The sequence below is a fragment of the Phyllobates terribilis genome, unplaced genomic scaffold, assembly GCF_046119375.1.
Source record: "Phyllobates terribilis strain yellow unplaced genomic scaffold, ASM4611937v1 Scaffold_8__6_contigs__length_399053987, whole genome shotgun sequence".
NCBI classification, from domain to species: domain Eukaryota; kingdom Metazoa; phylum Chordata; class Amphibia; order Anura; family Dendrobatidae; genus Phyllobates; species Phyllobates terribilis.
Genome location: NW_027362768.1, coordinates 337,970,403 through 337,983,075, shown reverse-complemented (window position 1 = coordinate 337,983,075; position 12,673 = coordinate 337,970,403). Strand labels below are relative to the sequence as shown.

At 42.3% G+C, this 12,673-nt stretch overlaps 2 protein-coding genes across 5 annotated transcripts in view; one reads left to right on the top strand and one right to left on the bottom strand.

The window, feature by feature from the left end:
• Positions 1-12,673, top strand: part of PRICKLE2 (prickle planar cell polarity protein 2) — a 316,460-nt gene that overhangs the window by 288,802 nt on the left and 14,985 nt on the right. For all 4 annotated transcript variants that reach the window (XM_073644674.1, XM_073644673.1, XM_073644676.1 and 1 more), the window contains one exon: positions 8,508-9,341. In XM_073644674.1, coding sequence (XP_073500775.1) covers positions 8,508-9,341 — 834 coding nt within the window. The remainder of the gene's footprint in view (positions 1-8,507; positions 9,342-12,673) is intronic.
• ATXN7 (ataxin 7) overlaps positions 790-12,673 on the bottom strand; it is a 171,119-nt gene continuing 159,235 nt past the window's right edge. Inside the window, exon 12 of the mRNA XM_073644682.1 lies at positions 790-922. Coding sequence (XP_073500783.1) covers positions 914-922 — 9 coding nt within the window. The 3' untranslated portion in view covers positions 790-913. The remainder of the gene's footprint in view (positions 923-12,673) is intronic.

Below are 12,673 nucleotides of genomic sequence, written 5' to 3'. Positions count from 1 at the left end.
GAGCAGCGATATGTAGTGATAGCTTGACATAGCGATCGGGTCGAGGGATGGCTTTTTGAGGATAGGCGTGATTGTGGATTGTGTCATGTTTGAAAGCAGAAGGGATGGTACCAGAGGATAGTGATAGGTTGTAGAGGTGGGTTAGGGCCGGGATAAGTGTGGTAGTGAGGTTGGGGGAGGAGGTGGGATGGGATGGGGTCCAGTGCACAAGTGGTGAGGTGTGATTTGGAGAGGAGGTGAGTAACCTCTCCTTCAGTGATGTTGGAGAGGGAGGTTATAGGGGAAGGGCATTGGTCTGGTATACAAAGGGGTTGTGGTGGTTGAACAATAAAGATTTGCCTTGTTTGGTCTATCTTATTTTTGAAGTGTGTGGCAAAGTCCTCAGCAGAGATATGGAGGGCAGAGGAGAAAGTTAAAAGTGTTGAATAACTGTTTGGGGTTGTAGGATAAGGAAGATACAAGAGTTGTGAAGTAGGCTTGTTTAGCAGAGGTGAGGGCTGATTTGAAAGTGAGTGTTGCTTGTTTGAATGCAGTGAAGTCATCATGTGAATGTGTTTACTTCCAATGCCGCTCTGCAACTCTAGAGACTTGCCAAAGCTTTTTAGTGAGGTTGTTGTGCCAGGGTTGTCTATTGCTTTGTCGCGCTCTGCTATGCACAAGAGGGGCGACCGCATCAATAGCTGATGTGAGAGTGGCATTGTAGAAAGCAGTGGCGCTGTCTGTGTCATGGAGTGAGGATATGGATGTCGGTGGTAGAATAGAGTCAGAGAGTGTGTGTGTGAACTGAGAATCCGTCAGTGAGCTCATTTTGAAGGTTTGCCAGGGAGTTTGTTATTCTTATCTGTCTCTTTCTGAGCTCTTCTCAGCTGATTTATGACCACAGAGCACATCAAAGTTGAATGTGCCGGGGAAACTAAAGAGCCTGTAAAAGCCAAACGGTGCAAAATTGTTAATGAAACCCAATTGTAAAAATGATTTTTAACTCCAAATACATGAATTTAAATAAAAAAAATAAAGAAATAAAAAAAAGTCCCCAGAGATGGACAATTAATCATAAAATGTTATTAAAATACACCATAAAGGCATGGGAATACTTGATTTGTCTAGGAGGTGTGTCAGTCTTTACTGCAGTTCTCGCATTGCATTCATGAACCTGGGAGCTCAGGATGAGCACTACCTTCCTTGGATGGAGTAATGCTACAGCGTTTGGAATAAGGAGAGCGGCTTATGCATGGGAGAGTGCCGTGAACGTGGGAGGTCGACGGAAGTCATAAAAGTGGGAGATTTCCACTGACATAAAATGGAAAAAAAAAATCCCGACCATTTTATATGCCGTCATTATCTTTATTAGCCTTCCCGCAGTGATTTATCCAGGAGGGTATATAGCGCTGTATACACGAGACATAAATAAGTCAAAAATGGTATAAATGTATAAAACCGCCCCAGCAGAAAACCTGCCCCTAATAAATGCGTGTTATTAACTCCCTGGTTATCAGGAGAACTCGTCACATCACTGCCGAAAGCCCATCCGGGAGGCCATGACACATGGCGGGGGAGGGGCGGCGATAATGGCGCTATATGGCCACTCGTGTCAGCCGTCGCTATATCTCATCATTAGTACTGACAGCGTTTCGCAGTTACCTTGTTGCCAGGGGGGAATTATTGTGTTGGACTGAATACATTAGCTCTCTGCGGATCCCGGCTTCTATAAATACAGCGCGATGTGCTGGTTGCTACGGTAACAATGCATCTTAAAGACATAGCGGAAATCTGGCACATGTCGGAGCCGCGTCGCGCGGGTCCCTAATCTTTTGGCCTCATTTGTTCTGCATTAGATTGTAATCATATTTTAGATTTCGCAGCCGCCGGCTCCATTTTAAATGAGTGCCTGTAGTGTACGTCATCAGGATGGGGTGGAGGGGGGCCTAATGCATTTAGCATACTGGAGCCAGGCAGCCATCAAGATGTCATGTACCCCCTGGGTATCATTATATAAATCAGCTAGGTTTCCACATTTCATGATACAAGCTGTGTACATTATTAAATAGATCTCTCGGACATGGTGTACTTACTTTGATGTCAAAATGGCTGAAAAATCCTTGAAATTATAATCTAAAACTCAGTCTGATTGACAGTTCCTCGGTGTCCCTCCTCCCTGCTGCCGGTGAAGCTCCGCCCACTAAATCTGATTGACAGCTCCTCAACATCACTTCTCTCTTCTGCTGCTCAAACTCTGCCCACCTAGCTTCATCGACTGGTGCATAGTGTCCCACCTCCCTGTTGCCAAATTTCCGGCCACCTAGCCCGATTGATAGCTCCTCAGTGTTCTTCCTTCATGCTGCTGCTTAATCTCCACCCACTTAGCCGGACTGACAATTCCTCAATGTCCCTTCTCCTTGTTGCTGCTCAATCTCCTCCCACCTAGCCTGATTGATATTTCCTTAGTGTACCTCCTCCTTGCAGCTGCACAATCTCCACCCACTTAGCCTGATCACTTCTCAATGTTTCTCCTTCCTGCTGCTACTAAATCTCCATCCACCTACTTTTGACTGCTCCTCAGTGTCCCTCTTCCCTGCTGCCAAATATTTGTCCAGCTAACCTGATTTATAGCCCCTTAGCGTTCTTCCTCAGGCTGCTGCTCAATCTCCACCTGCCTAATCTGATTGACAATTCTTCAGTGTCCTCACTCCCTACTACTGCTCAAACTCCACCCACCTAGCATGATTAACAATTCTTCAGTGTCTCTCCTCCCTGCTGCTGCTCAATCTCCACTCACCTAGCATGATTGAGCAGCAGGAGGTAGGAGGAACACTGAGAAACTGCCAATCATGCTAGGTGGATGGAGATTGAGCAGCAGGGAGAAGGGACACTGAGGAATTGTCAATCAGACTTCGTGGGCACAGATTGAGCAGCAGCAGGGAGTAGGTGCACTGAGGAATTGTTAGATTAGGGAGGTGGAGATTAAGCTGCAGCCTAAAGGAAGAACACTAAGGCGCTTTAAATCAGGCTAGTTGGACAAATATTCTGCAGCAGGGAGGAGGGACACTGAGGAGCAGTCAATCAAGCTAGGGTTGAGATTGAGCAGCAGGAGGTAGGAGGACTGTTGCACCAGCTACTAAGACGCTAAGCACCAATTTGTTATGATGGTTGGGCGCCATTGTGACCTAATCGTACAGAAGGTCACCACGTTATATGTGCAAGTATTTTTACTAAATAGTGATTAAATTCTAACAAATAGATAAAATATCTTTAATACAAGGGCAAATGTACCACGAAGGCAATCCATATAGGCCCGAAGGGAGAGGGAAAGACCCAATTAGTTCCATTCCTTTTGCTGTTTGGTGCTTATGCACAGAGGACTCCCCAAATAATGTACTTGCAAATAAGGGGGTAGGAGTTGGCTATTGAGGGGGATACAGACACTGAGCCCTTTTGTCTTGGGTTGCAAAGCCTGTTAGTGTAATGGTCGGTCAGGTTTGCAATAGGGATGGCTACGGGGGGGGGGGGGGCACTGGTTTTATATTTTTTTAATGTGCAGAAACCTGGAAATGTGCATTGCACCTTCCACACGCTGAATTCATTAGGACTAACCTAAAGTGTCCATGCATCCTGTTTATAAACAGCAATAAATGTTCCTTTGTTTCGGGGCAGTCCTCTTAACGTTGGGGAGGTTCAGCTTTCAGAATTGGAACCACATTGGTGGTAAGAAATACCGCTCCGGCTACATAAACCCTGTAATCTCAGAGAGCCGCGAATAGCGCAGGTTGTCAAGTACGGACTTTAGCAGTCAATGTTCAGACTCCTGGGGCATCAAATGTTCTTATCGGTCTTCTTACTAGTCCATTTCTTAATGCTTAAAATAAGCCTCATGAGCTGATCACATGAAGCTCCTATCCCCGGGATCTGATAAACCGCCTGGCATATCAATTTAGGGATTAAAATCAGGACGTGCATGATATTTTTGCCTGTGCTAACAGTATAGTATTAGCGGCAGCCTTCTGTGATACTCATCCATGCCTTTATAGTCTACAATGGGCATATTAGTCCTTCTCCAGAATCATTAGCAGAGCATGGAGTAATATATACAGAACTATTGCTATAGAGTTTTTATTTTAATCCAATATGTGGGGTGAATGTTATAGAATGTGCGGAGCTGAATATTTATCTATATCACAGAAAGTTGTGAATCAAGGAGTTGGACCGCCCACTAGACTCCTTAGCCCAGAATGTGGTGTGTCCTCAGAGTGTCCGTGAAAAACGGGCAGAACACAGATGTCATCTGAATGCTGTCATATTTTTTTCCCGGAACTATTGACTTCCATTGCCAATTATGAACCAACATTCAGATCAATATAGAACATGTCTCCATGATTTGATCCAGGTAAAAAATCTAACATGTGACCAGCCCCATAGACTGTCTTAGGTACGAGGGCTCTCAGTGGGAAAAAAACGGATGGCACTGGTACCGGAAAAACTGACGTGTGAACGAGTCGTAAGATGCATTTGAGAATTTCAGCATTCTGAATTTGTATATGTAATTTATGTTCCCAGTATATTATTCTTCTTTTTCTCTCTTGACATGTCCAAAACAGAAACATCAAAACATACATAAAACAATGTTATACATTTGCATGCTTTTTCATTATAGATTATTTTTGTATTTTTTTGTATGTTTTTGTTAAGTCCAAAAGTACTTTGTAGAATATTTTTGTATGTTTTTGTTGAGTCCAAAATGACTTAAATTAAAAAAAAAAAACTTTTTGATTTAATTATCCCCAAATTGTTTGTCACATACTTCATTACCTTAATTTGCTTCCTTTTCTCCTAAACACTACAAAGGAATACTGGTTCAGTGCCCAATTCATGCTCCTTTAGAAGCTGCTTTCAATTGCTACTGAACAAGGTGAGTACATTACATACCAATAGTTTGTGTTTGGGACTTTCCCTGTCTGAGCCTCTCTGTTCCCCATCCTGATACCCAGACAGTGGAGCTCCCCTACACAGATTATTTCCATATAGTGTATGAGCAGCAGTTAAAAGCAGTTTCTTAAGGAGCATGAAGCGGGCATTGAAACAGCACTGGGAATTGTTTAGCAGAGAAGGAAGCAAAATAATATAAAGAATATTTAAAAAACTCATAACTTTGAAATGTCTGGAGGATAATTATATATATATAAAAAAACCTATCCTCCAGGATAATCTGGGGAGGGGGACAGGATAAAGCTGCCCATACACATACAGTACAGACCAAAAGTTTGGACACACCTTCTCATTTAAAGATTTTTCTATATTTTCATGACTATGAAAATTGTACATTCACACTGAAGACATCAAAACTATGAATTAACACATGTGGAATTATATACTTAACAAAAAAGTGTGAAACAACTGAAAATATGTCTTATATTCTAGGTTCTTCAAAGAAGCCACCTTTTGCTTTGATGACTGCTTTGCACACTCTTGTCATTCTCTTGATGAGCTTTAAGAGGTAGTCACCAGAAATGGCTTTCACTTCACAGGTGTGCCCTGTCAGGTTTACTAAGTGGGATTTCTTGCCTTATAAATGGGGTTGGGACCATCAGTTGTGTTGTGCAGACGTCAGGTGGATGCACAGCTGATAGTCCTACTGAATAGACGGTTAGCTGCTTTTTTCTTGCCAAAATACAAATTCTAAGTAAAGAAAAACGAGTGGTCATCATTACTTTAAGAAATGAAGGACAGTCAGTTCAAAAAATTGGGTAAACTTTGAATGTGTCCCCAAGTGCAGTTGCAAAAACCATCAAGCGCTACAAAGAAACTGACTCACATGAGGACTGCCCCAGGAAAGGAAGACCAAGAGTCACCTCTGCTTCTGAGGATAAGTTTATTCAAGTCACCAGCCTCAGAAATCGCAGGTTAACAGCAGCTCATATTAGACAACCAGGTCAATGCCACACAGAGTTCTAGCAGCAGACACATCTCTTCAGCAACTGTTAAGAGGAGACTTTGTGCAGCAGGCCTTCATGGTAAAATAGCTGCTAGGAAACCACTGCTAAGGACAGGCAACAAGCAGAAGAGACTTGTTTGGGCTAAAGAACACAAGGAATGGACATTAGACCAGTGGAAATCTGTGCTTTGGTCTGATGAGTCCAAATTTGAGATCTTTGGTTCCAACCACCGTGTCTTTGTGCGATGCAGAAAAGGTGAACGGATGGACTCCACATGCCTGGTTCCCATCGTGAAGCATGGAGGACTAGGTGTGATGGTGTGGGGGTGCTTTGCTGGTGACACTGTTGGGGATTTATTCAAAATTGAAGGCATACTGAGCCAGCATGGCTTCCACAGCATCTTGCAGTGGCATGCTATTCCATCCGGTTTGCATTTAGTTGGACCATCATTTATTTTTCAACAGGACAATGACCCCAAACACAACTCTAGGCTGTGTAAGGGCTATTTGACCAAGAAGGAGAGTGATGAGATGCTACGCCAGATGACCTGGCCTCCACAGTCTCCAGACCTGAACTCAATGAAGATGGTTTGGGGTGAGCTGGACCGCAGAGTGAAGGCAAAAGGGCCAACAAATGCTAAGCATCTCTGGGAACTCCTTCAAGATTGTTGGAAGACCATTTCCAGTGACTACCTCTTGAAGCTCATCAAGAGAATGCCAAGAGTGTGCAACGCAGTCATCAAAGCAAAAGGTGGCTACTTTGAAGAACCTAGAATATAAGACATATTTTCAGTTGTTTCACACTTTTTTGTTAAGTATATAATTCCACATGTGTTAATTCATAGTTTTGATGCCTTCAGTGTGAATGTACAAGTTTCATAGTCATGAAAATACAGAAAAATCTTTAAATGAGAAGGTGTGTCCAAACTTTTGGTCTGTACTGTATATTTAAGATGAAAGTCATTCTAGATCCTCAAACAAAAAGTCAATCAAAAAAGTTTATGCTGACGACTAGAAACAGTGGTCGTCGATTTATTGATGTCTGCTGAAAATCAGTCTTTTTGAAGATTTTTGGCTTGTCTGCTAAAAAAAATGTATACATGGCGTAGGTACGTGGAACTTTGATGTTTTTTCTTTTTAGCTTTTTTTTTTTTTTTTTTTACTAGCGTTGTGGTAATACTACTCTGCCTGATTTGTATATGTCACATATCAGGATAAACTTTCTAAAGTTTTTTTTTACTATTGACAACTACACAGATCGGTTCAGTTTTTGATCCTTTGATAAAAAAAAAAAAATTGGGGCATTTATCATTTTTTAACAAAATCCTGAATTCCCAGCCAAATACTGAAAAAACGACCCTTCTATACAAAGTGTAGGAATGATTGTGTAAATACACCGTTACCTACATCACCTCTTGTATACTTGTTATCGGTCCTAGGAGGCAGATTGGATACACAGTATAAATAAGGGATCGTTTGGCCCACCCAGCTTGCATTCTCTCCTCCTTGCAAGTTCTATAAACGTCCTTTGATCTTGGGTCTCTCCTGCTAAACAGTAATTGCTCACATTTCTGAGTGTCACCTCCAGTCATTTTCACAGTGTGGACCATTGTTGACTTTTCCTTTTGAAAAAACACTTTCCCATCTGTGTTTTTTTGGAAGTATCTTTTACATCCTGCCCTTGCTTTTCTTTATTAATGAGAAAACATTGTCAGACATTTTCTCTCTAGGGCATATGGCTGCCAGTTGTAAGGAACGAAGGGTGAAAAAAAAAAAAAAGTTTTGAAATACTTCCAAGACGTTGTCAATTTCCAATTAGATTCAATGGATTCCATTGGAACGAGGCTAAACTATTTTAACCCAATGCATCTGGAGCATCGATTCTGCCCAAGTTTTCGTCAATTGTTCTTTTGTTCTATCGTATAACTGAGTAGACATGATCATTATCTCGCTTTCGAGAAAGCAAAGGTCATTTTACGCCCATGCTAAGAGGTGTTCCTTTTCCCTAGTTTCCTGTCTGCATTGCCTCCTTCTTACTGGTACTTGGGGGTGTCATTTTACAAAAACTGTCATTTCTAAAAGCAGAATTTTTCCAAAAATATAATTTTTTTTAATGCATTTTATATGACATATCAGGGCATATTGGTATCATAGAGGGGTCACCTGTTCAGAAGTCCCCCCTATGAATCAGAACGGAAAGCCACTTTGTAGAAGTTACTGCCTTTCTGGAGGGCTTGAGCCGTCCACATATTACAAGAACATCCGTTTAACTGGAAGGCTTCCATATAGTGCTGCATTTCCTGGCAGATTGCGCCACACTTGTCCATAGGTTGTGTCTGGTATTACAACTCCATTGAAGTGAATAGAGCTGAATTGCAATATCACACTACCTGTGCATCTGAGTGGAACTGTTTTTTGCTAAAAAGCCTTTTTAAAATTCTTTTTAAAAGCCTTTTAAAAAGTCTTTTGTAATCCTGGACTACCCCTTTAAATGGGAGTGCAAGCATAGAGTGCATATAGACCACAAGATTTCCAGGCTACTCTTGCAAGTTATCATTAATCCTTATCTTTTCTGTCACAGGTATTGATCAGGGACAGATGACCTATGATGGCCAACATTGGCATGCAACAGAGAACTGTTTTTGTTGCGCCCACTGTAAAAAATCACTTTTGGGACGACCTTTCTTGCCCAAACAAGGGCAGATATTCTGCTCCAGAGCATGCAGCGTGGGTGAAGATCCCAACGGCTCCGATTCCTCCGATTCTGCATTCCAGAACGCTCGCGCGAAGGAATCCCGACGAAGCGCAAAGATCGGCAAGAACAAAGCCAAACTGGAGGACAGCAACATGAACCCATTACATGTGGCCTCCAATAGACTTTCCACCGACGTCGATCCGCTCTCTTTGCAGATGGATTTGCTTAGTGTATCAAGTCAAAATCCGAGTCTGAACCGGGACCAGCTATGGCGAAGCCGAGATGAACTCTACCACTATAATAACAAGATGGAGAGAAGCCAATCTCAGAGCCCTCTGCAACTTCTCAGCCAGTGTAACATAAGGACTTCTTACAGTCCTGGACAGGGAGCAGGTGCCCAGTCGGACATGTGGGCTAAGCATTTCAGTAATCAGAAAAGAAGCTTGTCAATGATGAGCCACAGCGAGAGCTTCTCTCAGGAAGGCAGAGACGACTACTACCAAGGTAGACTCCGACAGCAGGAGAGCTTTAGTGATGCATCCACTCACAGTTTCAATGAGGCCAGGTCAAGTCTAAGAGTCCCGGATGGCAAAAACAAGAATTCGCAGCAGTGTCGAACAAGACATCCAATCAATGCACTTAAATTCACGGAGGGGTTAACCCCGACAGAACAAACTCCGAGAGGTTCCATGGAGTCTCTAGCCCTCTCCAATGCAACAGGTAAGAACTCAAAGCAAAGGTAAAAAAAAATGTGCGATATTCGGACTAGAAGACTAGTACGAATTGTTACCGACAACAATTTGCACAATGCATGTTTGACGGATGGTGCTGTCAATACTTTGAAACCCTTTGTTATCCTTTTTTAAAGATGATCTCTATGGGGACATCCGATGTTGTGAAGGGCACTTCTTTAATGTTTCCTGAGATGGATTTGCTCTGAAAGGGGCTTGTCAGCTTTGGGCAAGCTCTTTTAAAGAGAATCTTTCAGTAGGTTTTTGCCATTTAATCTGAAAGAGGCATGATGTAGGGGCTGAGAGCCTGATTCCAGCGATGTGCCACTTACTAGGCGGTGTTATGCTGTTTAAATAAAATCACTGTTTTATCAGCAGGAGATTATCACTACAGGACTAGGTATCTCGTGCCTCCTAGTCCAACCCCTCCCACACCACTGATTAGCAGCTCCACCATTGCGAATGTTAAGGATTACACAATGCCGATTTAAATCAGCAAATGCGCCATGTCCTTCTGAGCGAGAGACTTTTTTGTAGCCACTCTACGCCCTGTCTAACAGATGAGGTTTCTAAACAAGGGACACCCCTCCACTATATAAGCTGAGAATTTCCTAATGGGGTACTTGAAAAAGGGTTTTCCAAACCAAAAATACAATTTTAAGCAATAGTGGCCAAATTGTTGGGTATGGTTGGGTGATACATAGTATGTAGCCTGGCACAATGGTAAGCATGATGCTCACTCTTTGGCACTGTAGCCATACTGCTTTGCACACCTCCAACCAGAAGATAAAGCCTAATAGTCTACGGACTGTATTGGAAAGCAAAATTACTGTGTTTCTGCACTATTACCTTGCAATGAGAAATCACCTGTGGCTGATTCCATCATACCATGGATCACAACACGACTGATGGACCCCACTCATTTATAATGGTGTCTTTCAGGTTCTGACAAAGTGTCCATCATTTTGATGGAGCCTTACTACTTCACTTTACTTAGAAAAACCCCTTCAATTAAAAGTGAATACATTTATCACGTATCTAGAGGGTAGGGGACAATTATATGAGGTCTGAAGGCCAGACCACTTGCACCCCCATCAGAATAAGGGGCACGTAGTCTCTTGACCATGGCTCCTTTAATTTTTTCATTGAACTGATGTAGAAATCTAGGGTCTAGATTCTAGACTGTATCTCCAGCAATCCCATAGCCCCAAGTGAATGGAGAGGAGCTTGCATGTGTGTTACTGCTCCATTCCCATAGAGGACATTGGGACCCCAGTTCTTATGATCAGTACTGATCCTAGTGGTGGTACCCCTGTGGATAGGTGTAACTACGGGAAAACTCCTTTAAGGCCTCTTTATGGTTCCACCAGTAATGTTAAGCTAGTTGGTTCAACTGCAAACCCTAATTATCGTTATTATTAATGGCCATCAGCTCGATCTCAAACCATGGCGATTTGATTGATGAACACTCTGAAGGAAGGTCGATCTTGTGGAAGCCTAAATAGGTCCACCAGGATCTTTTTCATCGTTATCTTGATTGTATCAACCTATCAGGTTGCTGGTCTTCCTCTTTGCCTTGTTCCTTCTATTCTTCCAACCATGATGTCCTTCTCCACTGGTTGCTCTCTTCGTATGATGTGTCCAAATGCCAAATGAGCCGGGTCGCCCATTTATCAGCGGTAGGTCAGACACAATGCACTTACAGCCATGACTCTTGGTCTTAATCTACTATGGGACCATTTAAATGCCAAGATTGCACCCATTGGTCCATAAATAGGACATCATAAAGATTCTCTAAAGACAAAGTGTGGTGGTGCCTCCAAGCTTCCAAATGTGCAGCAGAACAATAAAGTAATCTGACCAGGATGTGCTTCCTGTATGAGGAGATCTCCATGGGGCGTATTTCTGCTTCAACTCGTTTGAACTATTGTCCTAGTGTGACTTGGCCGTGTATAACTTCATAGGGGATAGCAGCGCCGGGGGAAGAAATGTCTCTGTAACGCTCTGTACATCTGCTACAGGCAAGAGGTGTAAGGTCACTTCTCCAAAAGAGGTGCCAAGTATATCTCAGATCCTTCAAGTATTTGCTTTACCTCCTTTCAGTTTTAGTATTGAGTCATCAGACAAGAAGTTAAAATCACAAAGAAAAATAATTAACTTCATATATATATTAAACAATGAAACCTAAGACGTCTTAATAAAGCAATTAGTGACCTGCAAGTGCGCTCCCAACTGAGTCATTACCAGAGGAGAATAATGCTAAGTCTGCATTTTTACTTGGACTAAAAATTCATGGATTTAAAGGGGTTGTTCACCTTTGGAGACAATTTTTAAAAAAATTTAAATGCATGTAGTTGGGACTAAAAATCATTTTTGCAATTAGGTTTCATTAAAAAAAATTCATTGTTTGCCTTCTATAGTCTGTGTGTTACTTTGTCTATCGATGGCGTCAGAATGAGTTATTCCAGACTCCATCGGTGAGCTCATTCTGACAGTCTAAAAGAGAGTTTGTAACTCTTATCTGTCTTTTTTTCAGCTCCTCTCAACTGATTTATGACCACAGACCACATCAAAGTTGATTGTGAAGGGAAATAAAGAATCTGTAAAAGTCAAGCGGTGCACAATTTTTGATGACGCCCAATTACAAAAATGATTTTTAATCCCAAATACATGCATTTAGAGGGAATCTGTCAGCAGGTATTTTCTGCCTCATCTGAGAGCAGCCTGATGTAGGCCATAAGAAGCTGAATCCAACGATGTATCACTTAGTTTACTGGGTGCTGTAGTTCTGGCACAAGCAGAGTTTTTAGATTTAGCAAAACAGCAGAGCTGAGGAAGCTAATCCCGCCCATATCAGGCTCTGTATATACAATGTCCATAGACAGTGAGCTGACTATCACAGGAGGGGGCGTGTTGGACTAGCATGTAAGAGATGCTGTGTCCCAGTAATGATAAGCTCCTGGTGCTAAAACAAGCATTGCCAGCAAACAAAACCATGGAGCCTGATAAGAGAGGCATCTGCTCCATCGAGAATGGAGCCAAACAGCACAGCTCCGTTCACTGTGCAGTGGCCATTGCAAGAACTGCAGCTCAGCTCCTCTTCACTTCAGGAGTATGCAATCTTATCTATAGATTGTGTAAAATGGTAATATCATATAGACATCAAAGGTCAACTTCCTGGTTATAAAAATAATCTATTGATACCAAAATTGGAATTGTACCGGCTTAGAAAAACATGACTCCTTTCTTCCAGAAACAGCACCTCACCTGCCAGTAGGTTGTGTCTGGTATTGCAGGCATAGCTTTTTGTGAATAGGGGTG